This window comes from Argiope bruennichi, chromosome 6, assembly GCF_947563725.1.
Source record: "Argiope bruennichi chromosome 6, qqArgBrue1.1, whole genome shotgun sequence".
NCBI classification, from domain to species: Eukaryota; Metazoa; Arthropoda; class Arachnida; order Araneae; family Araneidae; genus Argiope; species Argiope bruennichi.
The window spans coordinates 4946971-4974961 of record NC_079156.1 but is presented as its reverse complement, the minus strand read 5'-3'; the positions used below and the strand labels follow the sequence as shown (position 1 = coordinate 4974961).

General features: G+C 32.4%; 2 protein-coding genes across 3 annotated transcripts; both read right to left on the bottom strand.

Moving 5' to 3' along the window:
- Nucleotides 1–1061: 1061 nt before the first annotated feature.
- LOC129972942 (uncharacterized) lies at nt 1062–8813 on the bottom strand. 2 transcript variants are annotated; one of them, XM_056087264.1, is made up of 2 exons: nt 8732–8813; nt 1062–1529 (listed from the first exon to the last, which is right to left on the bottom strand). In XM_056087264.1, exons 1-2 carry the CDS (start codon nt 8750–8752, stop codon nt 1182–1184), a joined length of 369 nt encoding a protein of 122 aa, XP_055943239.1. In that variant the 5' UTR covers nt 8753–8813; the 3' UTR covers nt 1062–1181. The 2 variants fall into 2 exon arrangements, with proteins under 2 accessions (XP_055943239.1, XP_055943242.1); XM_056087267.1 differs by having other exon boundaries at nt 1062–1526; nt 8732–8802.
- Nucleotides 8814–13272: 4459 nt separating this feature from the next.
- Nucleotides 13273–22431, bottom strand: LOC129971253 (uncharacterized). Its single transcript, XM_056084847.1, has 3 exons — nt 22322–22431; nt 14156–14412; nt 13273–13421 (listed from the first exon to the last, which is right to left on the bottom strand). Exons 1-3 carry the CDS (start codon nt 22429–22431, stop codon nt 13390–13392), a joined length of 399 nt encoding a protein of 132 aa, XP_055940822.1. The 3' UTR covers nt 13273–13389.
- Nucleotides 22432–27991: the final 5560 nt, after the last annotated feature.

The window sequence follows — 27991 nt, the reverse complement described above, 5'->3', positions numbered from 1 at the left end:
ATTCAATGAAGCATTCGGAAATTCGTAGGATTATTAGTTTACAGTTGACTATTGACATTCAATAATAAATAATGTGCACGATTTCTGTGTCAAGTACTTTAACGTTTCATATATATATATATATATATATATATATATATATATATATATATATATATATATATATATAAATGCAATAAAAAAATTTCAAATTTACCAAGGAAAATAAAATCTTGTTCAATGAATTTTAACTAAAAATAATTTTAAAAAATATATAAGGCTTATGATGTGCCAGATGGGCACATTAAAATTATAAATTCGCAAAAATAGGAGACAAAATTGCTCCAAACAGTTAAAGAAATTGCATCAATTTTTAAAAACCATGTTTAATGGTATATTAAAATTTTTTCTTTTACACAACATTTTAAAATCAAAAATATCTGCAGAAAGCAATTTAATATCAGCCCTAGAAAATTCGTAAATTATATAAGTGACTAAGCAATGAAATAAACTTAATATTTCGGCAAAAAAAAAATTGTAATTGATAAAAATTATGTTTAATTTAACTTTGAAAAATCAAGATCAGAGAAAATAATACTGCAACGAAACTGATGTTACCATATAAAGCTATTTTTTTTTTTTTTTTTTTTTTAAATTTTAAGCTTGTTCAGAAATTAGGGCCGAAAAGTGTAAAACTTTTCAACCCCTTTAGAAGATTGTAAAAACTTTTTAATATAGCATTTAATCCTTTTAGGTGCTAATAAACATGTTTGACAAATTTCGTTCAAATAAAAAGATTGACTTCTAATTTTAAATGTATATAGATAGATAGGTTATCATAAACGTTATGAAATCTTGTAATAATTTTTTTCTTCAGGTAACTATCAGATAGTGCTATTAAAACAGAATCAAAATTTAACTTAATTAATAATTTTCTAATTATTAAATTCTGAAAGTGCTGTAACAGGACTGCAAAATTCCAAATATCTAGGTCAGCAGAAAGTGAGGGTAAAATCGATCCATCTTCACAGACATGAATGAGGCAAGTTAAATGGAAGTGTATAAAGAGATCCACACACAACTCAACAAGCAAAAGTTTTATTTCATTCGCACAGTTCGGCCTTTAAGAAATGAGATGCGAACAAATGCATAACGAAGCATTTCTGCTTCATAAAAAGGACTTGCTTTCAGCATTTTTATCTTCACCTGAAGAAAAGGAAAGGCGCGCGGAAAGTGCCAAATCCTAATCCACCGTATCCTAGCCCTCCGAGTCCATATCCTCTGAATTCTTTATCGCCAAAGCCTTTGCCACCAAACTCTTCATCGCCGACGCTCACACTTTTCCCAGTATCATGTCCGGTCCCATAACTGAAGCCCCTGCTGTACCCGGTCGATTTGACTCCGCCCTTGTGGCCTCCGTAACCCGTGCCTGCTTGATCTTTGGCGCCAATTCCGCCCTCTTTAACTCCGTGTCCTCCGTGAAGAACTTTTTCGTCGCCGAGAGTCGATGCATCATTCGTGCCTGATAACAGCAGGCAGGCGAAGATCTGCTGAAAGAAAAACATTCCAAAAATTGAGTCATATAGAAATTTAGTGAACTTATAAATAATTGAAATTTTTGTTATTCTGAAAAAGAACTCACGGAACTGTCATATATCGACACAATAGGACGTGTTTGGTGCTTTATAATACAGCAAAGGAATCCAGTTGGTCTTACTTTCAACCAAATTGGAAATAAAATATGACACAGGTCTAAAATGTTGACAGACTGCAAGTTGAATATTGACAAGTCTGTGTTTTCCAGGGGGCGCATTCGCGTACTCGCAAACGGTGGTCAACTCGTTTAAGCACTGCGTACAAACTTTGAGACATGTCTATCATTCTATTGATAAATCTAATTGCTTCATTTCATTCATTTAGCTGTTTGTGTTCAGGAGTTCTCGTGTTCACCTGGATAAGAACTAACAAAGTTCCCATTGACGGATTTGGTTTAGAATTTTTTAGAAATCTTCAAATTTCTTGAAAGCGGCTCATACCACATTTCATGCTCGAATTATCATGTTCAAAGAAGGATAAACACAATTCCAAAAATTTATTTTCTGACACTGGGAGGGAAAATGGATCCAAACCTTGAGGTCGAATTTTGGAACATTGCAATACTATTTCGTTGTATGTTTCGAATGAAATTAAGTGAATTCAACTGGATATTAAGCGTTGAGACTTATTTATTTTAACAGTATACTTCTTGAGCAACGCTTTTATTCGATCTTATATTTAGCAATCAGAATCAGATTAAACCTAATAAGTTCTGGAGCAACCCTTTTCCGTATTCTGTTTCCAATTTTCAAAACCAGACACTTTTTATAGTTCTTAATTTAATCTCGACATGGGTAATATTTAAGTAACAAATATTATTATCAGCAGATATGTGACAAAACATTCAATTGTAAATCCCCTTCATGGATTCGGTTTCGGTACATCGCGGATGAAAAAAAATTTTTTGAAGTAATTTAAATTTCAAAAAATCGTAAAAACAGTCAAAAAATTATAATGACCAGTTACACAATACTTAGAACACAAAGTCAGCCAGCCATATAAAAAAATTAGCCTATAAGGATTTGCAGGGCAGTTTGAAAAAATGAATAAAATCCATTCCATAGAATAATATTCCGAAATATAAATAATAGTTTATTTTAATTCGAAATGTTCCAGCATATGGCCTCTGTAAATGAAATGAAGGCGCAATTATATATTAAACTGAAATTGCCTCAAAAAAAAGTCATATCACACCCTTCTCACGTGACGGGTCACTTAGGCAGCACTCTACTTTACTTGTTTAATATCGGCCTGTCAAAGACGTCAGATCAAATTCTTGTTTTACCATTTGGCATTATATTATCAAACTAGTCACCTATGAGGACCAGATTATTGCGCCAAATGATTGAATTTTTGGTTGTTAAATCTTAATGACGAATTCAATTTCTTTTTTGAAACAATTTTACCTTGTTATTTGATAAGACTGAAAAACATGAATTTAATTGAATGAGTCAAAATAAAGTTTAACACGTACGAATTAAAAAAAAAGTATACATTACAAAATAAAAGTGGAAGTGGAAATCCTACTTCGGAATGAATGCCCAAAATCAAGCATTTTTTAAAAAAATCTTAATTTTAACATTGAATGCTTGGATGAATGAGTTTAAATTTATAGAAATGAACTGTCGCAAATTATGTATTACACTAAAAAATTAAAAGAAGTCTATGTCATTATAAAGGCAATGTTTCGAGTTTTAATATAAACCAATAATCATTTGCATAGGATAATAATCTTGGTTATCAATTTCCATCTGACAATGGTTAAGCTTAGCTGCTTATTTTTGAGTTAACTGCGTCGGCTGATAACAGCCGCAAGAGTATGAAGGAATGTTTATTCAGAACTACTGAATCAGACTTCATGATCTTAATAATAAAGTTATTTAATTTTCAGCTAAAAATTCTTTAATTAAAAATAATTCCTTTTCCCTTCTGTGTGGCAAAAGGTGAACCAACAGCAGCATATCGGAAACTTTACAGCTTCAATTTTCATCAGTGACTTAATGAACAACTATCATCAGTGTTAAGCAAATCGGTATGAAGGGCGTGGACCATTATATTATGTTTTCACTCCCCACATCCTATTCGACTTTAAAAAAAACGACAAAAACGCATTCATTTTTTATATTCAAAGCATACTTTCATCCCCTCTCCCCTCCTTCATACCAACATCGATTAAGCATATTTTACAAATGTCCCAATAAATAGGATCGTATAATAATTATATCCTCACTTCCTATAATAATGACAAAAATATGAAAAGGAGTACATCTCTACCAATAACAAAGTAGAATGTGTAATGGACCATTTGATTCAGAACCACCGAGCTTAGCAAATATATACTTTGGGGGCTAGAATGTGCTAGGGTCGATTTCTTTAAAAATATTGACAGAATTTTAAGAAATTAAAAATATGGCAAAGTTTTGTGTTTTCAGATTATTCGAAGAGGAGTGCGGAGCTTCAGCCTCAGAATTGAAATACTGTAGGCTCTCCACCATCTGATCTTCAGCTTAGTTAACATTCTAAAATAAAACGAAAAGTTATTTTTTGCATCATTAAGTTAATGTTTCTTCATTTAAAAAGTATGCGGATTCATAATGGGTAAACTATGCAAGATACTATGTTTCATGAAATAAAATGAAACGTTTTCATCTTAAAATGCTTTTACTATTTTAATTTTTTAATATTTTAGTCCCTAAGTACATAACGCAAATTTATATAGATCTAAGAGATTAAAAAGAATAGGAATAAAAATAATTTTTGTTTTTTTAAAAAATAAGGAGAGTAAAATATCAATGGAGTAAAAAAGGAGCCCTTGTAGAATTCCAATCTGTCCGGCATTTCTTTAAATCTAGTATGTCTATCACTTACATAACAGACATTTGAAAGTTTATGGATCTTAAAGACAATTGTAGGTTCGATTATTCCTTATATCTATTTTTGAAGAGTCTGAATATTGGAATGTGTGTTCAATTGAAAAGAAATGTAACCATAAATCATGTGGACTTGGCTTTTTTTTTTTTTTTTTTTTCAAAAATCGACTGAGCATATACATTGTTCTTTTGTTTGTTTGTTTTAAAAAAAGTCACAAACAAAATGCTTATCTCATGGTCAGTATTCAGGAAATATGTAACTGACTCTATGCAGGAAATGTGTGGAATTTTAGGAAACCTCATTTATCTAACCATGCATTTATCTATCTTGACAAACATATTTGCAATGATTTTATTCATGTTGTTGTTACTTATGGCACTTGTCATGGACAAGTTCGCTAGCGAAGTCAGTGCTTTAAGCCGAGTTCGTGCAGTAACTTCTCAGGACAAAGACCCCTGAGCACCCGAAGGCAGAAGTCTGACTTCTAGCTCATATGAAGATGACACTCACTTGCACAACCCCTTATTACAGGAGGGCTCTTTCACATACCTCACAAACAAAGTACAGGGCAAGGAGCAACCATGCCCCAACCAGGACTCAAACCCGGGACGCCCAAATTACAGGGAAAATGCGCTACCCAGTCAAGACACCTGCGGGTTTATTTATAAATTGAATGATTAAATTATAAATAACTGAAGGAATTTATTCACTCACTCTCGGCTGCGTGTACCCGATATTAAAAATTTCAGAAAACTGTTAAAATTAACTCGCGTAGATATGCTGTGAAAGTGAAATAAATTATCTCCTTTTTGTTTACTTTTATCTAATTTGACTCGTTACATATTTGTTTAGATTGAATTATATAAATAATTTTTCACTTTTTCATATACGTAATATAGAGGAAGTATAATAATCGTCAAAACTCGAGATTTTGACAAATCTCCATGTTTAAGACCTTTTTGAATTCGAAAAACACATTTGTGGAAAATGTCCGTCTGTCTGTCTCTCTGTATGTGACAAAGATAACTCAATAACATTTTTATCTAGACGATTGAAATTTTGTCTACGGTCTTCACACCAAATTTGTCAATTCTATCAAATTTTCAGTAAATTTTATTCCTAAGAAATCCGTCTGTCCGGCTGTTTGAAAATAAATTAACACGATAATTATTAAACGAAGAGAACTAAATAGATAATATTAGGTACACATATTTAGCATCTGTAGTGTAGACATCTGTCAAAGTTGAGACAAAACTAATTACGGATTGACTGTATGTCGGTCTGTACTTTCAGAAGCATGTAAACGCGATAATTCAAAAAGGCAATGACTTAACTATATCAAATTATCGAGGATTTTGTGACTACAAGTGCAGTTTTGTGTCAAATCTCTGTTTGGATCGATTAGGAAAAACGTGTCAATTTGACAAATTTGATTTTCGGTCACTGTTAGCCGCATACCAGGGATTAATCGCCAAAAAATCCGCCAAGTATGACACTATAGATTCAGTAAAATTCACGCCAAAAGTTAATTTTTTGTCATTATAGTACATCAAATTTATGCAAGGCGTTCTTTGGCATGGCAAGTTAATTAAAGAATATGCAAGAAAGGTTTTGGGAGACCATTCCCGTTGGCTTCAGACGTTTATTACAATGATAGGGTTTAGAAATTAAATACATTTATATTTTCTAAAAGGATGATACACTATTTCAGCATTTCCGGGAATTAATTATTAATGAACAGTTAAAGTAATAAATTTTGATTGCAGACGCATGTTGCCATCTGGTAATGATTTTGAGAAAAAAAATCTGTTTTGAAAGTTCATAATATTTGTCATAATATCTAATATATAAAAATCTCGTGTCACGGTGTTTGTGTTCGTACTCCTCCGAAACGGCTCGACCGATTTTTATGAAATTTTTTATGTGTATTTGGTAGGTATGATAATAGGTCGTAAAGTATATTTCATAACGCTAGGTAATTAGGGTGTCCCTATCCCGTCATTCCAAGTTTAATGTACGCTGATGAGATCAATGCTTGCTTGAAATCATCGCCACTGTGGCATAATGTTGAAAAAGTCCAGCTAAAAATAAACATGCGTCCAAATGCTACAAGATCCATCTGCTGACATATTCTCGGACCAATTGATAGATATCGGGGATGGAAAAGTTGCTGTCTATGAAAATACTGGATGCATAAAATCGCCCACTCATTTCTGCACTATCGTTGATTCGCAAAATGCTCTCATTGACCACATTTCCCGATGTACGCACATAATACTAAATAATGCGTGGCTGGTAGAAAGAGCCATTTTGGCAGCAAAAAATGTGGACGTCGACGATTTAAACTTCAAGATAAGCAGTCGTTGCCAGGCAACTTGGTATCATACAAATCGATCGATACAGTTTGCTATACTAACGATGCTGCAAATTATCCAATAGAGTTTTTGAACTCACTGGATTTGCCAGGCATATCACCACACTTTCTACGACTAAAAGTTGGATCTCCAATTATTTTACTTCGGAATTTGAATCCACCACGGCTGTGCAATGGCACGCGATTGGTCATTAAAAAATTGATGAAAAATGTTATCGAAACCACCATTTTGAATGGCAAATTTTGAGCTGGAAATGTTTTGCTGCCACGAATTCCAATGATTCTCAGAGACGTGCCAATTGAATTCAAACGCGTTCAAGTAGATTGGCATTCACAATGACAATCAATAAGTCGCAAGGCCATAAGATGTCTGTTTGCGGCTTAGATTTGGGCACACCATGTTTTTCACACGAACAATTATACGTGGCATGTTCTCTCGTGGGCAAACCATCGAGCTTATTTGTGTTGGCTAAAGACGGACTGACAAAAAATATCGTACACTCAATTGCTCTTCGAAATGAATATTGATTTTCGTTATTTCATTTTTATACTTTAGGACAAAAATATATTACTTTTTTCACTTTACGTTTAACTTCTAAGAGATCAAACAATATATATGTTCGTTACGTTAATCAAATACATTGTATTGAGAAAATGAATGGTTGGAGTTGGTTTGTTTTTTTGTTTTTATCGGCGATCATCGTCTACAGCGCTCCATTCTTCTTTCTGTCATAGATCCCATCCCCACACACTTACAATACATTCGTTAATTTTTCATGAACAAGTAAAATATTCAATAGAAATAATTTATATGGCAGAACAAAGTTCGCAGGGTCAGCTAGTGTATTAATATAATTTGGGAAATAGAACTGTAAACGTCGGAGACATTTTATTTATTAAAATTTTAATTAAAAATTAAGCAAAAAAAATTTTTTGTGTGTGAAATTATTATTACGCAAAAATAATTTTTACCCCATTTTAAAATTTAAGAAATGCCTTTTTAATAATAATAGAACAAAATTTTTTTGCCAATTTTTCCAATGATTTTTTGGAGGCAATTGCAACATTGCTGCACTAAAATTCAAGCCATTCTCATTGCTTCACCAAATATTTAATTGTGTGATTTTCTTCCACATTCGAAAGCTAAGGGAGAATTATTCTGTTTAATATCTGTGCTGTTTACATGATGTATGAAAAAATGAAGAACCGAATGAATTTCACTTTTAATAGCATTGTGATACCACAGGCTTTGTCTCTTTTAGACTGGTTCATATCAATAAAGAAAGCATGTGTAAGACCATTAAAATAACACGCCATTAATTTCTGTCACAATTTGATGCTTTAATATATTTCCTTAAGTAAATCATGAATATTAACTTAACGATAAGACAATTAATTAAATGTGAACACAACACCAGCTTTTTCTCAAATGTGGCTAATGAATTAATAAAATAAAGAGTAAAAAGAAGAAAATAGTTAAAAATAAAAAAAAAGATTGTTTTTACGTTCAATAATATATTGATTATTCATGCGCAGGAAATAAAAAGAATCATGGATCATGTTTTCTAGAAAATTACTTGGCATTAACCTCCATTACACAGAAACTCTATGTTTCTTTTCCAGACAAAAATGTAACAAACGTAACTGAGTATTTTTTATTTTATGATTATGAAAAATATGAATACTTTTTATCCAAAGCTTGTTAAAGTGACACGAATGAGTGTACTTATGCATTTCGTGCTGGGACTAAGCATGCATTTCAGATCCATTTCCATAGTAAAGTCCACGAAGGAATAAAAATTACGACGGTTTTACGTTACACTTCTTATTAACCTCTTAGAAAAGATATGGAAATCTTCTGCTGTAGTTTTAGTATCGCTAGTTATAAAGATTAAGGGAACAAGAACTCACCAAAAATACTGCTGAATTCATCTTGAACAAGTTCTGATTCTCACTCCTCGATGGAGGCGGCTAGAAGCGTTGTATGTCATTGTGAAGTTGTTCCTTCTTTATAAAGAGGGCTTTGCCATTAACATTTAAAAATAAAAAAAGGCTTTCTTGAAAGGTAATTAATCTGTTTGCTAGAAAACATTGGGTTCCTTTTGTGGAAACAAACTGAAATAGTGTAATGTCAATTTTTTTAAGGCAAAACAATAAATCATCATTGTCATCAGGACTATCATTATTTTTTCATTTTCGGCTATACGGTCGACTGGATCTGAAATGGCTGCACGTTTCGCCGATACACTTAATGTTACAGAATTAGACGAGAGTCATTTCATGCTCACTATCAAGGTCTGGTGTCATTAGCAAAAGCGGTGGCGTCTTAAAAAGTTATCTGATGATATTTTAAAGGGGGCCTACCTACAAATGAAACAGCCAAGAAATGTGTAGATCTTTTAAACTAATCACTTAAAAGCATGGAACTTTTCCTTACCCTTATCGGACCCAGAGAGTGTCTAAGCAGCCTCTATTTGCCTCCTACCACGTATAAAAAGCGTGCCGAACTGCTCCCGCATTTAGGCAAACAGCATGTATTTTATTGTGAATATATTTGGGGAAAAAATGAGGTGAAAAGTTACTTGAAAATAAGGCGAATATAGTCGATATGATCGCCTCAGCGAAATGTGTCAATGTTAAATTGCTGATTAAGAAGACTGTTGGCACTTTCGCTGCCATTACTCCTTCCCGGGATTCGGACCCCGTGTCTAGATAAGCTCTTCTCTACTACCTTTTAGCAAGAGTAGAGGAGAGATTACTCAGTTAGAGCGAGGGTCTAAGCCAGAAAAATCAGTGGTATAGTTGTTAAGGCAGTTCATACGGTCTAAATTCTTTGGATTTTAGTCAGATGGCTTTTGCCCAGAGACTCATTCCCGGAGGGGTGCTGGGGATGGTTAACGGGATGTAAAATTTTTCAAATTTGAATTTTGCTAACTGATTGCTTTTAATGTACTGTATCAAATTTACAGGAAAAGTTAGTATGTATTGATGATGAAAAATTCCCAGATAGTTGTTACGGATGTTACCTGTCTGCAATGACAATGGAAGAGCTACTACCGATGCCATTGTAGATCGCTTCGATTTATTATATCACCATCATCGATTTATAGTATCTTCATGATCAAGTTAACTTTAATATGTGGCAACTGCAAATCACCTTGGAAGCCAGAAAAAAAAAAAAAACAATATTCGGTCTTTTGGTGTGTGTGGGGGGGGGAGGGTGGAATATTCGCAATGAAAAAACTTTAAGTAAAAATATATTAATTCTATTGAAAAAATAAGAGGTTTTATTATTATGTACCTGTATATAAAAAGCTTCAATCCTGTCAGTTGCTATCTAATCAACAATTAAGACAGAGGTATGTGTTTCCTGCAGCTTTTTATTTTTAAATCATAATCCATTAAATAGTGTTAGCAAAAAAAAAAAAAAGAAACGCTTCTAAGGAAAAAAGTCTTTTAACGAAGAATATTTGATGCAATGCCGAAACAAAACCTGTCGTCATAATTCCTTTGGGCCAGCAACTTCGAGGCATTCAAACCGAATATTCGCACAGCTGAAAGAGATGGTGAGAAAGAGAAGATCAAAATCGTTTGGTTATGTTAAAACATGTAAAGAAAATGAAATAAAGGAGTGGGAAAGATGCAGCATAAAATTTATTCTCTTTTTTTTAGATAAATTCCTATAGGAAGAATACCTATTTATAGATTCTCATGAAAGAACTTCGGAAAAATTTCATATATATATATATATATATATATATATGCATGCACAGAGATTGTCCAAAATAATGAAAAACCCATACGAAAAAAAAAGCGTTTTGCTCATAAAATGGTGTGGAAGCACCCTTGGTAGTAAAAATGGTTTGAATCCTTCTTGAAATGGCCATATACAAGTTCCGCATAATGGCAAGTGGGATGTTGTACCATTCCATGTAGAAACTGCTCTCACTCCCGGAGAGGTGCTGGGGATGGTTAACGTAACTCTTTCTTCCAAAACAGATAACAGGGGCTCTATGATGTTCAAGTCCGGTGACTGGGAAGGTCAAGGAACGTGTGTAACTGAGTCCTCACGTTCCCGCAACCATGACTGAACAGTTCGACTACGATGAATTTAACAAAAGATACTGAATTGTTCGATAGCATTATAAACTTGCTTCAGTATGTAATATTTCATTTTTACTTGATTATATATGAAGTACAGAGAAGGTAATGTAATCGTCAAAAAAATTCGAACTCGACATTTTGATTCGTTCAGAAATCTCTGATTCCGAAAAACATAGTTTTGACCAAGTTATGCAAAATGTTTAGCAGAAAAGCATTAATACCGGCAAATAGCTGGTCGTCAACGGTGGATAGTAAATAATAATTATGTAGAAATGAAACACAGGCTTCTATTAAACCCATTTTTTAAAAAATATGCACATTATGTTTTAAAGGACAAAACACTTTAATATAAAATGTTACTATACATAAAATCCTCTTATCGCCTGCAACATTATTTTTTACATAAAATACTATTATCAGCTCAGAAATTTTTTTTAAAAATATATAAAATGTAATTAAAAGATATAAATGATAAATCGGTGGCACATGAGGAACATTTTTGTCTTCTGATAAAAGAATTATAATATTTGTAATGATTTCATCAATAGGAATAGCAAATCTAGAGATAAATAACCTTTTCTATATAAGTTTTAAAAAATACAAAATGAAAAAATAAAACGATTTTTCACTAAAAATTCACAGAAGCCTCGCTCACACTTTACAATATATGTGAGGAGAATTTCAAGAAAATCCATTCAATGGTTAGAAATTCTGCAACGTGTTTAAATTTCACATTTACATTTATTAAAAATTAGTAGTAAGAATGAAATTAAGTAAATAGAAAAATAAACCTTTGTCTCTTCTCTCCGATGGGTTCAAATATACGCAATCATAAATCAGTCATAAAGACGAGTTTGGGCTGCAGTTTCACAGTCATGAAACGATCGAAATCGCCATTCAGTTATAGATTTAAATATATCGCGAATATTCAGAAAATTCAGATGGATAATTTTTAACGTGATATAAACTTTTGTACCTAAATTATGTGCCTTCCAAAATATATGTAAGTATCATAATTTAGAATTTGCATCTTATAGGTGAATTATCGTGTAACTTGGATCTTACAATTCAGAGCTCAGTAGAAAAAAGAGAAAAAAAAATTATTTAATAAGTAAACCGCTAAAGAAAAAAGAAAAATTGAAGTTCTAAATGTCTCATAATAAACAAAATAATTGGAGGGGGGGCTTGAATTGTCTTTCTTTACAGAATTTTTTTTTTTAAATTTACACTGAACTGTTCAGCTATGATAAAATATACTCAATTAAAAATTATTATCTAATACCTTCGTAATACGCTTATGCATAAGAGAAATTATCAAAGCAATGAAAAATATTAATATACTATAAATATATCGAAAAAACTTTTAAAAATTAGAAAAAATTAATTTTATTAAAATTAGAGGATTAAAATTAGAATTATTAATCATTAACATTGGTATCAGTGAAAAGTTCATTTTTAGATTTTAAAGTTATTCAAAGATAGTTTATTTGAAAGTGGTGTAAAAATAATTTTCCTGCAGTTATACGTTCTGAAGTTATTCAGAAAAATGTTAATATTTTTATTACTTTTTAAATAAACATATAACTAAAAATTTAAAAAAAAAATGACTGGCTATTCAAGAAGTGGCAAAATCAGACTCTTTGCGCTAGGTGGTCTGTTCTGCTGGATGTTTTTACTCTCCCACATGTGAAGAATAGAGAAAGTATCGTCACTTTCAAAAAGTTTGCCTGTGATAACTTAAAAAGGGTTTGAGATAGATGGATGACACTTGGTGTGCGGTCTTCACATCATATGTTGAGCAAACTCCGCTCAAAGGAAGTTTGTTGAAAGGTTAGCGAACACTTCCGATCGAAGAGAATAAGATAAATAAAAAAAATTAAGTCAACAGACATTTATCTATCATCATTCAGACATCTATCAAATGTTGAGCCAAATCCAAGAAGGGGTTGAATGTCTGCCGGTCTGTACTTTCAGAAGCGTGTCAACGCGATAACTCAGAATGTACCAAATTTGATATGTCATTGTGTGGCGTAGTTCTGTGTTTACAATTGATTGGGAAGAAAAACATCTAAAAAAATTCACCTTTATTAGAGGGCGCGAGAGGAAGTTTTAGGGAGACCCTTCCCGCTGGAAGGTCTCCCTAAAACTTCAGTTTTAGGCAGAACTTACAGATGAAAAACAGTCTCAACTTCTTCCATTCATTATATTTGGTGAAACTGTTCCCTGCGGCTCATTTTTTTTCCATTTATCACTTGTTGTGGATACTTTAATGGTAGCTAAAATGAATGTATGCAAAATGATGGGGAAAATGTTAAATGGGGGGAAAAAAGTGACAACGAAACAAAAGATCGGGATGTACAACTCTGTTTATTAAGCAGATATCTTTGCTTTGAACGATGGAATGCTTGATACGATCAATGACACACAATGAAGAATGGCAGTGCTGAAAAACATCCGAGCTCTTCTCAACTCGATCTTCTGCCCACTGGTTCAATGCCTGAAAAATAATGTCGCCATGACTTTATATTTCAAACAACTTAACTACAACAGTTTTTATTCAGAATAAAAATTCCATACATTCGACAGTATAAACGAAAAAAGTAAATGAAACTTTAGAAATGATGCTTAAAATGTATAAACAGTGTTGGAAATTTCATATAAAACTTCAAAAATACAATTGTATTAGTTTGCTAAAAGTTTGAGATTCAGGTTCCCAGAAATTTCGATTCTATTTTATTTCAATTAAATCTGTTATGCATAGGTTTAAATACATGATGCATCGATAAAATGTTCATAGGACGCCAAATTATGATAACTATGAAGGCCATATTACTTTAATAACTTTTCATTTATGATATTTATTGTATACTTGAACCTTCCTTATAGAATCAAATCTCAAGACATCAGAGTGCCACTAAAAATGAACAGTCAAGGTCTTCGATTTTCTAGTGACACGCTACTTTTCGTCGTATTATAATATTTTGTTTGTGAAGTTTTATGAAGGGCAGGAAACGAACAACAGGACAGTCAGTGTTCACAGTACTAAAACCTCCTATCTGAATAAGATAAAATGACAGAGCTCTGTTAACATGAAAATTATTTAACTGATCACCTACTAGTCAGGAAAGAGTGATTGGCTTAGTGAATAGTGAAAGAGTACTCAAACACATGATAAAAGATCTCTTTAATGTTATAACACCAATGTCATTTCAGGTACCCTTGCGTCCTTACTTCTTAGTCCACTGCTCCACACAAGCCCTCGGACGTTCAGGGTCGGGTCAGTCATAACGACGACGGCCGTGACCTGGGCGAAAAAGGTCATCATTAGAAGAACAGTGGCGACGGTGGCTGTCCAAGTGGACATTAGCAAGCTGGGTCTTGAATACGACGTCTGGGGCCACGTCAGCAGGTAATTTTCGGTGACCATGGCAACGAGACGATAGGAAGCCATTTTCTTCAGTCCTCCGGCGGAGTCGTTGAATGCATGCCTACAGAATAATGAAACATGTCAGTTCATTGACTCATTTAAGCCAGAGTTTATGTTAAGGGATTGGCATTGCTCCTTATGTAGTTATTCGGTGACTGAGGAAGGAACACGTATGCTCTATTGTCGGAAAAATGGCTGAGCTTATGACGACTTGGGGGGACGCTTATAATCTAGGAAGAGAGATGCGTGCCCAACTTTCAGGGAAATGAGGGCCTGATGTAAGATTATGGTTGGAAGGTTGTACTTTTGAGATCCGATTTCATAGAAACCTTCTGGCTGAGTTCAATTCGTTGAAGTAGTGTGAAGCTTTGACCCCGAAAACCTGTCTCTACCTATGCGGTTTGCTTACAAGCAACGTTCGGAATCACAGTCCTATCTTGGGCAATAGCTCTTTTGCGGTAGCTCGGATGGTTTAGAGAATTTAAAAAATGGACGAACTTCGATTTTTAATATAAGGCAATAAAGTAATTAAAATTTCTCTTTTAAGTTTGTGCAATGATGAATTATTAAGTGAACTCGCACGGATTTCCCTCGCATGCAATGTTTTTATTTTAATCCGAAGAGCAAATACTGTGATTGTGTCAGAATCCTGATTTGGATGAACCTCCTCATGCAAGATCTCCCTGAGTCTGAAAAAATTTATTTATGAAGCTATGTCTGTCTGCTGCAGGTCTACTGACACGATTATGCGTGTATGCAAGAAGACAGAAGGACAAAATTCGACATGTGGGCATTACGACGAAATGGAAGCCGGTGTCCTGGCCTGGGGTAGCGCGTCTTCCTCGTGTTCTGGACGTCCCGGATTCGAGTCCTGGCTAGGGCATGATTGTTCTTTACCCTGCGTTCTAACTGTGAGCTGTGTGAAAGAGCTCTCTTGTAAAAAGGGGATGTGCAAGTGAGTGTGTGAGTGCCATTTTCTTACGAACTAAAATAGACTTCTACCCTCGGGTGCTCAGGGCTCCTTACCCTCAGAAGCTACTTCACCCCTCTTTCCCCGATCTCTTGGACTTGGTTTGAATTGGTGTTCAGTCCAAGTGGACAAGTAACAATAACGACGTCAAAATTGTAGATTTCTAGTAAATTATTAAAAAAAAAAAGTTTACGTGAAATATGTTTATCCAGCAGTCCACATTCATGTATACAGAATAACTAAAAAAAATGCAAAGAGCTGGGTGCGCAAATTGTCTCGTTATTCCGGCACTTGACTCATCTACGAGCTTTGGCGCTTCTTCTTTATTTCCTTGGAAGGATGCTCATTTTAAAAGAATAAATAGAAAGCTCCTTAATGAGCTAGTGTAGGAGAAGGTCGAGGGAGGCGCACTTCTTATTGAAAAGAAAAAGAACTGTAAGCAAAAATCCGATCTCGATATTTAGATCCAAAGTCTCAAAATAAAATTGATTGGCAATTTCTTGAATAGCATCTATCTGTTTGTTCGTCTGGGTATGTGTACAATGTCAAAGGTTCCCAAATCAAACGATTCACAAAGCATGCTCAGCTGACTGAGATTCAGCTTTTGGATTCACTGTCATTACATTATCCATTATACTAGCAACATTGACTAGCAAGCCGGTATTAGCAATTGATGGAAGTAGACATGCATATAACTTGAAGCCTGCAACCCTGTTATTTTCGAAAACAGAAAATAAATCGCCTAAGAAAAAGAACGGTTTTCTAAAAAAATAAATAAGAACTATTTTTGAAGATTTTTTTGTTACAGACACATTTTTGAGCATCCTTCTCTTCCGCCTATAAAAAAGATATTATTATTATTATTATTATTATTTTCCAGTAAAGAAGAATTTTAAAGCGCAATCTAAAATCATGATTCAGCCAGCAATTATTTTACTCGCAGAGATTTAAAGCCGCAACCTGCCTTCTATTTATTTCTGCATCGCCATGGAAGAAATAATGACGGAGGAATACCAAAGAGTCGGGAGGAAGACTCGCCCATGAACTCTTTGAGCGAATAGGAGATACAGAAATGAAATCAAAAGTGAAAAACGCATACAATTGTAAACGATTTCTAATAATCACATTTACAATATTTTCGAGCACAATATAGTTGGTTTTCGTTTTCTTCACTTTTAAAAGTGTTTTCCGAACAGAAAAAACAGTTCCCTTTATGGTGGTTAAAAACAGCTAAGAATCGTAATAAGAATAGGAACAAAGTAAAAGGAGGAAATTCATGTTTTATCTTCAATAATTTTGGTAAGAAATGACAGTTTTTAAATTGTTTCTTCAACTTGTACTGAATATTACACCTTTTTATTTAACTCGGCTTGTTTTATGCTTATAAAAATTTAATTCTGTAATCAATTTTTTACTCATTTCCTTTTCTGCTACCTTTTTAAATGCTGTGTACTTGTATATTCTCAGTGACAGTATATTATTGTAATTCTCTCAAAATAGATCATCCATTGACCCACTCATTACTTTAAGTATTGATGGCATGCTAAGAATACCACCTGACAGTAAATTAGAGAAGAAAAATGATGTCAAGTTTCCATAATATTTATAGTAATAAAATATGAATTACAAACTGAAGAGTATAAAATATAAAATAAAAAAATCTACTCTTCAAAATATAAATTTTAAAAAAAGTTTTTATCAAATTTTACAATTAGAAGAGAAAAAAAATGCTTAATAATGTGCTCGTGGCAAATAAATACGTGTCCAAGATGCAGATGCGCGTTATCTCCTCACAGATTGAAAATTTCGGAGAATCCCACCTGCATCCAAAGTGTCGTTTGAAGCTAGTGTAGGAAAATAAATCTATTTCATTTTTTTACTAAAATAAATGATTTATGAAAAAGGTGATTCGCAATTCTAAAATTTACTGTTAGAAATTGCTAATCGGAAACAGACGGTTATCTGGAAAAGAAAAATAATTATTTCTTTAATGGTTTCATTTTCTCGGACGCTTTTTTCTTGCCCACGCATTGCAACGTTTCGTTAATTCTTCCATTTGGAAAATTGCTATTATCGCCATCAGAGGCGCACGCACTGGTTGCCACAGCGCAACTCAAAAGTTCTAAGAAGCGATTGCACAAGGTGAGAGAAAAGGATAGAATACTTCCCTTCGCCACATTTGAAATGATTTTATTTATTTGTTTTTAACTTTTCAGACTAGTGTGTTGCTTGTAAATTGGAAAAAAAATCCTCTACAGGAGCAGATCATTGGATGTAGAGTCACCGAATTTTGAAGATAATTACTTTTCGAATAGTAGGTGCTTGTTAAAAATGCTCCTCCGGAATTTTTATTGAATTTTTAAATAATTAAAAATCAATGGAAGTTTAAACGCTTTCTTTACTAACAGTCATGATCGCTCAAAATCCATTTTTGCAACACTTTAAAATTTAAAAAATAGCATTTCTCAAAAATATCATTTTTATTTTTTCCCTTTTTTTTATATATTTAATAAAAATTTGCATTTTATAACACAATGATTGCTGCAATAGATTTTTACCACTCATTTGCCATCGCGTTAGTTAATAATCTATTTAATTGTGTGTTGAATCCAAAAAAAATTATTGGATTTATATTTCAAAAATATTTAATTTTCAAGATTTACTTGCATTTTCCTACCAGTTATTTAATGGAAATGTCTCGCATTTTAGAATACTTTTTTAATGGAAATACCTTAAAAAGGTTTAAAGAAATTCTGAAAAGTATTTTTTTTGGAGGGTAATTTTAAACCAAGGTTATTTTTTCACAACGGCTTTATCTATTTCGCTATAACTGATATTTCAAAATTCTCTTGCACTTCTTCACACTCTGCTCTCTCCTTCACACTTCCCATTTTTTTTAGTGAGGAAGGGGGGGGGGGCTTTGGTGGAAACTGTAATTTATCAGTCAGAGGCTCTGGCTAATTTAATGGTCAGTTTAAACTAAAATAATCATTTCAATAGGATAGATTCTCAGTCATCCGGCAATTCAGGAGAAAAAAGCGATTTCAGTCATCTCGGCAATAAACAATAGAATCTTAAATTATATTTCGTAAAATTTATTATTTGTAACATAATTTAGCTCATTTTGTAGACTACAAAATGTGCTTATCTGAAGTAAACAATACAACAGATTGTGCTATTAAACTGTGTTTCAGCTAAAGTGAGCTTCTATTCATCCTGCGCCACTGTTCATCCAGGACACCTCTGATTTCACATCTCTTGGATGACTGAGGGTCAGCTAGATATGGAAACTTGGTCTTTATTGAATAAAAGATAAACCATTCAATGAATTGTGACGAAGCTTTCTCATTTTTCAGAGAATTTGTGAGTAAAAGCTAGTTTAAAAGAACTGTTTTCATTTTTTTTTTTTTTTTTTTTTTTTTTGTTACGTACGCAATTTTTGAGACCTACTTTTGTCAATAAAGAATTATTGCTGAAAACTTTTCACCAAAATTTAATACATTATTGTCATCTCTGAACCAGAAGCACGAACATATAGCAATATGATATAAGGACATTTTTGGATGATTGCTTTAAAATTCGGAGATTTAATTGAAGTGGAAGGCAAAAGAAATGCACAAAAAGATGAAAAGGCGTTGATTAAGAGAAAAGAATAATACCAGAAAAAATAAAACGTGAAAATAAAGGCTTCAAACTTCCACCATAAAAAAACCCAACTGTAATTGCAATATGAATAACACACAACTGAGTATGCAAATGAAACTTTTAGTTTGATTCAAACAAAATATATTTCAGGTTAAGGAATGTGACTGTGTTCGGGAAGAATTTTTTGAAAAATACTCTAGAATCGTCATATTTTTGAATTTTTGCATTTGAAAAAATGTTTAAGAAACCAAAACATAACCAGTTAAAAGAGAATTTTTTTTACAATTGAAAAAAGGATTTCTTTCGTTTTTTGGTTAAAAAAAAAGGTATAAAGTAAGAAATCTTTCAGTTTAGAGGTTTATCAAAGGATTCACTTTAAATTTTGAAGATAGCTAACAATGACCTAGTTCTTGAACTAAATAATAAACTATATTTTTATCCACTCTTTAAATACTGACGTTTAATTGATCAATAATAAAAAATTTCAATTTTTTTCCCCATTGTTAAACATTAAAACAACTATTGAATATTTCTAAATGAATTGATTATTTATTCTCTAGTTCAGGAGCTGCAGAACATATTGAGAAATGGTTATACCAAATTGGAACAAAAGAATATACAGGGTGTTGCCGAATTCGACCGACACATTCTGAGGGGAGATAGAGGCATCAAGAGGACAAAAAATGACCATACAACATAGGGTCCCAAATGACGTTTAGTATGTAAAAATCGCAAAAATATAGGGAGTCTGAAAATTTGTGAAAAATGTAATAAATTAATTTTAAAAAAATTGCAAATAACGTTTCAACTATGAATTTTTTAAGTGAAAGTACACTGTTAATTTTTTTTTTTCATGCAGGTAAATGCAGATTGGATGATTCAGGGGGTCGTAAATGAATGGAAACGAAAATGCAAATTGCCCTTATTTGCAAAAATATTAAAACTTGAAGTAAACTAAAAGTTTGAAAATGTAAATAATTTTATACTCTTTCATTTGATATAAGTGTGTAGTGTGAAAACTGAAGAGATTTTTAAGATATTCAAGAAAAACTAAAATGGGCACCTGAAAACTTGCTGCAACATCGATACCGATGTTTGCAGAGAGTATTGCCAAATGCGAAAGATAAATGGTGGGAGTATTAGGCATTAAGGTGATCAAAAATTACAATAAAACGTAGGGTAGCAGTTAACATTTTTCAGTAAAAATCGCAAATCAGGTGGAGTTCGCACGCTGGATGCTTAATGCCATGCAGGAAAATGCACACTTTTCTGTTAGAGTTTTATTCTCAGATTAAGTCTGCTTTACGTGAGAAGGAGTCTTCAACAGGCATAATGCAGGTATTTGGTCATTTGTAAATGCCCACATCACTATCTAGTTGATCATACAACTTAAGTTTAATATTAATGTCTGGGTAGAGTCACCTATTGGGACTGTATCTTCTGCACGAAAGCCTCAGAGACGCAAGTATTCTGTTTTCTTGCAGCACGTTCCAGTGCGCCAGAACACTGGTTAGCGCATGATGGTGCACCAGCACATTTTAGTTACATTCGTGAAATCTGTTTGCAAATGAAGTTTAATGACCATCAATTCTGCAATGCTCATTGATGAATACTTTCTCTCTGCTGTTATATTCCTTAAACGCATGAATAATTTACATTCGAGAAAGCTTCTACTCGATTACTTTGTTTCCAATCCTCGCATTCATAGAGCCACTTTCTTCGTCAGACGCATTGTCTTTTCGAAATCTGTTTCTGCAATTTTCACAGAAAAATGTTGACTGCTCCCCTATGCTTTATGATAAATTTGATCACCTTAATGCCTAATACTCCCAGCATTTATCTTTCGCATTTGGCAATACTCTCTGCAAACATCGGTACTGATGTTGCAGCAAGTTTTCAGGTGCCCATTTTAGTTTTTCTTGAATATCTTAAAAATCTCTTCAGTTTTCACACTACACACTTATATCGAATGAAAGAGTATAAAATTCCTTACATTTCAAACTTTTAGTTTTCTTCAAGTTTTAATATTTTTGCCAATAAGGGTTTTAAACTACTCTTTCATTTCCAGTAATTTACGAACCCCTGGATCATTAAATCGGCTTGTTACCTGCATGAAAAAAAAACTTTCAACGGTGTACTTTCACTTTAAAAATATTCATAGTTGAAACATCATTTGTTATTTTTTTTTATTAATTTTTTACATTTTTCAACAATTTTAGACTTCCTCTATTTTTGCGATTTTTACCTACTAAATGTCGTTTAGGAACCCATGTTGTGTGGGGATTTTTTATCCTCTTGATGCCTACTATCACCCCTCTGAATTTGTCGGTCGATTCGGCAACACCCAGTATATTAGGTTTTATTTCCATGAGGTTTTACGTAAGGAAATTCTATTAAAGATTTGAATTTGAGAAAATAACATTAAAACGAATATAAATGCAAATATAAAAAGTAAGAGTACCTTTCCCCAAAATTAAATTAGAAAACAAAATTCAAAACGCTTTTATAAAGACAACTGTTCAAACATTAAGAATATTAAATTTTAAAAATCGACTTCTTAAGGTGGTCACTTACTTTAATTATAATAGCAATTCGTCTTATTTTTGAAGTGACCAACATCAGCGTTTCTCTCAATGAACAACAGAACGCAGAAGCAAGTTTCCTGTCAAGATTAAAACCTTAGCTCAGTAAAGCAAAAGTGTCAAAAAGGCTTTCAATGAATATCTTACTACAACGCTTATTGCACTGTCTGTACGCACGTGATTCGAGCAGAAACGAAGAAAAACGCAAGATTGGATCCGAAATTCTATATTTATGCATTTGTTCACAAGAGTAAATGTTCCATCTCATGTTTTTATAGTAATCGTTGCTTTTTTGAATCAACATTATGCGCATACGCAAGAATAAATAGACAAATATGCGGAAGGATTTGGTCCACAATTTGATATACTTCTACAATTCCGAAGATTCATTCAACTGAATCTAACTAACTTCCAGTTTTAACTATAATGCCCATGCATATACGAATGGATCCACAGATTTCCCATAAACAGATTTTCTCCAAAATCTGACTGAAATCTACAATTTTGGTATTATGTTCACATACCAAATTTCATTCATATAGCTCTTTGCGCTTTTGAGTCATCGTCTATACACACAGACTAACATACAAACAAACATTATTCCAAAAAATGTGTTTTGGGATTCAAGAAATGCTGAAATTCAGCTAAAAGACAGCAGCTTCTTTGTTTATGTGTATGCGAGAAAATAAAAAAAATAAAAAAATCTTTTGAAAAGCCGTAATGCTTTTGTCGTAATCTACGGCGTGCAACAGAAAAGGAAAGGAGCATCTTACCTGTGTTCCGAGGTGAATTTCCTGCAGCGGAATGAAGCAGAAGTGACTGGTGGCCCACTTTCGTGAGGAAGTTCGGACTCGGGTATTTCCGGAACCAGGAAATATTCCATTCCACGGAAGAAAGCCGAGAGTGACTTCTTTTTCGGACACGCCTTCAGTGGAAGCTTTCTTTGTTCCAGTTCGAGTCTGTTTGTATGTGCGTGCTATCGTGAGGATTCGATTATTTAATCCGCTGCTTCAGAAACGTAGGACAAGTTCTGTGACTTGAATGCAAATCCTTTATACCGTTTCGATTGCTTTAAAAATGCTTTTCTTACAGGAAGCAGTTGCATGAATTTCGAATTTGGCGTGGCAAAATTCTGAGTATTTAACTTAATAAATTTATTAAAAACAGTTTTTTAAACACACTTATCATATCCCAGCCATTTTTTTTTTAACTATTTACTTTTTAATCCTTTAACCGCTCTTTAGCGTCCAGCTTATTCGCCCAGATTAACTTTTTTAAGTTCTTCAATGATAAGATTGAAAAACTTGAATAAATCAAAAGTAATTATAAGGTGTGCGCATAAAAAATTATCTACGTACTACGAAATAAAAGCGGAACCGAGAATCCTACTTCGTAAGTGATGTCCGAAGGAGAAAATATTTTAAATCTTAATTTTAACATTGGTAAAAACACGCGATCGAATGTTTTGATGGATGACTTAGAATCTCATCTTACCTTTAAAAATTAATAGTTACAGATTGTGCGTTGCGTTTAAAAGAGGTATCAAAAATAAAACAGAAATGAAGCTGGCTTCATCACAGAAATAATGAATCGAGTTTTAATATAATACAAACCTGATTTTTGTGAGATAGGGTCATGAATTTCCATAAGTCAGTCATAACCATGACCCATCTCACGATTATTAAGCCTGCTTTCTCACTCTATTCAATTTTATTGAGTTCTTTGACATCTTCTTTCTTCCGAGAGAAGAGTTTTAAGTGATCCCTATCCAGAGCATTTCTAATAATATTTTCCGACTTCTGTCATTAGCGAAGCGTTGAATGAAATGCAGCGGTAAAATCCTTCAGTGAATCAGTTTGAAGTATTAGTATAGTGATTTGTTTACACTTCACTGTTGCCATTCGATAATATGTAATAACACCCATTACTGTGCCGCGTTTTATACATAAAGATAGTTCATGACTTTTTATAATAAATTATCTGGAATCTTGTAACCAGCTTCTTTTTCAAGTTCGCTAAGAGTTGGTGTTACAAATATAGAATCGAAATGTAATCAAATGAATTATTTAACTAGCAAAATAGAAAACCTAGGCCGCTAAAGCCAGTGAAAAATGGATTTAGAAATTTCATCGTTAAAAACATGAAACAGGTTCTTGAATAATAGAATTTAAAAACAGAAAATTTCCAAAATTTTCATTATTTATAGAAAATATATAAGAAAAAAATTGTAGCAGTTATAACAAGTAAAAATTAAGCAGTTTTAAATTGTTTTTTACTTATTTGACAAAGCATTTGACAGATTAGAATCTCAGCCAGTTTTTTATTTTTTATTTATCAAATGATACCTTTTCAGAACCAGAAAAAAGCAAAGAACATTTAGATCTAGCAAATTTATGAACGTCTGAGTGTTTGCAAAAGTGATGCACTCACAAGATGAATGAAATTTTATTAAATTTCAAGATTAGATCTCCAGTTTCAAAAATGTCTCATTCATTTTTCGTTATAACTTATCGAGATATTGTATCGAATTTCGCTAAAATGCCGGCATGGAAGTTGTCATAGATCCTATATGCTATATCTACGTATTAAGAACTTGCCATTATCTCAATGAATCAATGGCGTCTTAATCAGTTCGAGCTTGTCTGCATTCCAATTTTGTGGACACACGAACACAGGCACGCATCAATGTATGACCGATAGGAATTTTTTACCACCTTCTGACAAAGCATATCATGTTTACGTTAAAATACATTAATTGTTGAAAATTTAAATTAAAACTTCTGAGAATTCATTAAAACTAAAAAGATTTTTGCATAAATTTTCTACATTGAAAATAATTACGGTTTGACATCAAATACTGCATACAAGAAAATACTTTTATAAACGCCATATCTTTGTTATTTTGTGCATACACTTCGTCGGAAACGAACTTCAGGGAGCGAGTAAGGAAACGTGCGTCATAAGAGGCGCCGATAAAGAAAGAATCGCAACATAAACAAATATACAGTACACTCCCGGATAACAAAAATCGCGGATAATCCGAAAAAAAAGCTAAAACCGGGTATAGCAAAAGAGAAAACAGTCATTCCAACTTTGAAAAATCGTTTTATGTACAATAAAACGTAAAATAAACAGCAGGAAATGTTTAACGAACGTTTAATATTTTAGTATATCACTCAAAACTAACCTAAAATGCATTTTGTTAATGAAAACAGAAAAGTGCTTTGTCTTACGAGAGGCGTCAAGGATACACAGAAAAATTAATACATATGTACTGTTTTAATACTGTAATGTATTATGTAATTACAAACGCATAACTGTAAAACTACACCTTTTTGAAGAAATCAGTCATTTGTGTTTGCTTCTTGCTTTGGAAGCATTTTCTCTTTGCTGGGAATAAAAAAAAAAAAAAAAAAAAAAAAACTTTGTGCGGCAGGCGCGGATAATCGGGAGTCTACTGTATAACAAACATAAATGTGCATAAACAAATATCCCAACTTCGCAATCTTATTAAAACGAACTACTGTCTTGCTATTCGACGAAAATGAAAAATACCAATTAAAAATTGAAATTCGATACATTTTATTCTAAGCACATGTTTATTTCCCCGTTAACAATTGGCCCTGAAGACAGGCATATTTGAGCTTTTCAAATCATCGCATCAGATACACAGATCATAAAATACTCGACAGATGGTCGGACTCATTAGATTTTTAATGAAAAATTAAAACGTTAACACTGCTTTTTTTCTCAAAAACTTCAGAGTGGGTTTGTGGTTTATGTGGAATGGACTAGTTGGGAAACAGGAAATGGTTTACGTAGAATAGTTATTTCACATAAACCATTTTTACATAAGTGTAAAATTCGAAAAAATAAGATTTTCAAGGTTAGCAACTTTGTATCTGTACATAATTTTTCTCTAGTTTTAATAAATTCTTCAAAATAATTTTTTGCATGTATCATTCAACCATACGTGTGTGCAGTTTGTTTCTGAATTTACGTTCTGGAGAATTGCGGCGATATTAAATAATTGAGTGTGTGTGCTAGCACTCTATGACCTAGAGCTATCAGATTGGCCCTTGTGTACCCTGGATGCACCTCGACGCATTTTTTGTTTTTTTAAATTTTAATCAGGATCTTAATAAATTTCGGCGCGAATACCTTACGGAACCATTATCTCACAAAACTGATTTTCAAATCATTTTAAAATTAAAATAATAATAATAATAATCTTTTCAAGGGTACCAATGTTTTAATCTATAAATTAAATTCCCATTTTGATTAATTTTTTAAAAAAAATATTGTAATCATATTTTTCAATAATTTATTTTACGCAATACAAAAATAAAATTTAACCAGTGCAGTCACGTTAGGAGTACATGGTAAAAATTAGCTTTTATCAGCGCGTTACCATCACGGTGACAAAAATTCACTCTTATTTAAACTAAGCCTTGGAAAGTGCACTGTTCAGCACGTGTTTACATGAAATGAAATAAATATGAAATGTGATATTGAAATATGAAATATGATATATTTTCTAAAATAAAATTTATGCGAGAAAACCTTAGTCATGTTTTAAAATAATTATTTTATTCATTCAATAATTCAGTTTTATTTAAGGCATATAAAGTTTCATATATACAGGACAGCCACTCTAATGAGGGTTTAACAGCTCATTTCTAAAACTTTATTAACTGATATTATCGAAATGTATTAAATAATTAAGTGATAGCTAGTTTGAATGAATAAATGTTCTAGAGAATAAAGAGTTCTAAATCTTAAAACAGACGCTCTGTTTTGTGAGACATATTTAATAAAATATTCTTGAGACACTAGTATTTAAATTTTTTTTAAAAAAAAAAGTTCATTCCACTTCTTGCAATGAAAACACTGAATGAATTACGAAAATGTGAATGTTTCTATTATATTAAAATGCAAGACTTTAGACTTCTGCATCGATCGTTATGAAAAAAATATACCCATCAGGACTTGGAATTTTCCTAAGGCCGGTTGTATAGAATAATTTTAAATACGGATTGTCCTGAAATAATGTTATTCAAAACCTTTGCAGCTCGGTCAGGCTGATAGCAGAAGATTGAAACGTTAGATTGTCAAGATAATTTTAATAAACATGATTTATAGGATAGGATAGGATATTAATAAAATTTAGACTTCATCATTCTTTGCAGAAGAACATTTGTTTAATGAAATAAAATAATATTTAGAACATTAAAATCTTTTCGAAGGTAAAACTGAACTGTATGGGCAATCAGAAAAATCTTTATTGAATAATTTTTTGAAATATTGCATAAATTATCAGAAAAATTACTCTGCTGTACACAGAAGATTACATTGCCGAAGCATTCCATTTTCAGGTTATATTTGTAGAGAAATATGTTTCATTTCAGCAAAAAAAAAAGTTTTCGTATTTATTGAAATTTTATCTCTTCCATTTCAAATTCACATTTACGCTTGCGGTAACTGATAGCAAATGAGAGAGATATGCATAGTAGAATGAATAAAATATCGTTTGATTTTTATAATAAGATGAGTTATATGGCTATCGAATTTTGAAGGCTAGAAATATTTTGCTCAAGAAGCAGAGACAAAAATTTTCAATTAAATAAAATTTTAATTCCAATTAAATGCTTAGATTAAGAAAAATAAGAGCGAAATACGATAAAAAGAATGATAAGATTTTCAATTAAATAAATATTTGATTGAAAATTTTAGTGAGCATTACTTTTAGCGAACCAGCTAGTCGCCAAAAGTGACTAGTTTTCAATAGAATTTTACTGAATATGGTATATAGTATCAAAGGACTATAAAAAATTTAGATTTCATAATTGTGTCAAGTACATTTATTGATTAAAATGAATTATTATTTACTATATCTAAACCTTTTTGAAGATAAAACTGAATTTTATGATGAACCAGAGAACTTTTTATTGAATAATTCTTTGAAATATCGCCCAGATTGCTACTAAAAAAATATTCTGCGTTACACATAAGATTATAATGATAAAGGATTCGATTTTCTGCAATCGTATTTTTTAAAAAATGGATTTGGTTTCACGAAGAAAAAAAACTTTCGTATTTATTGAAATTTTATCTCTTCCATTTCAAATACAAATTTAAATCTTGCAGTAACTGATAGCAAATGAGAGAGATATGCATAGTAGAATGAATAAAATATCGTTAGGTTTCTATAATGATATGAGTTTATGGCTATCGAATTTTGAACCTTAGAAATGTTTTACTTAAGAAACTATAAAGGAACCAAGATTTATAAACATTTAATTGAAAGTTTTAGGCCGCATTACTGCTGGCGAACCCCACTGGTCGTCAAAAGCGGCTAGTATGAGATATATTTTCGATTTTTTCACGCACGACACTTATTCAAAATTTTTCTCGGCTGTATTTAAGTATAAGCACGGAAGTAA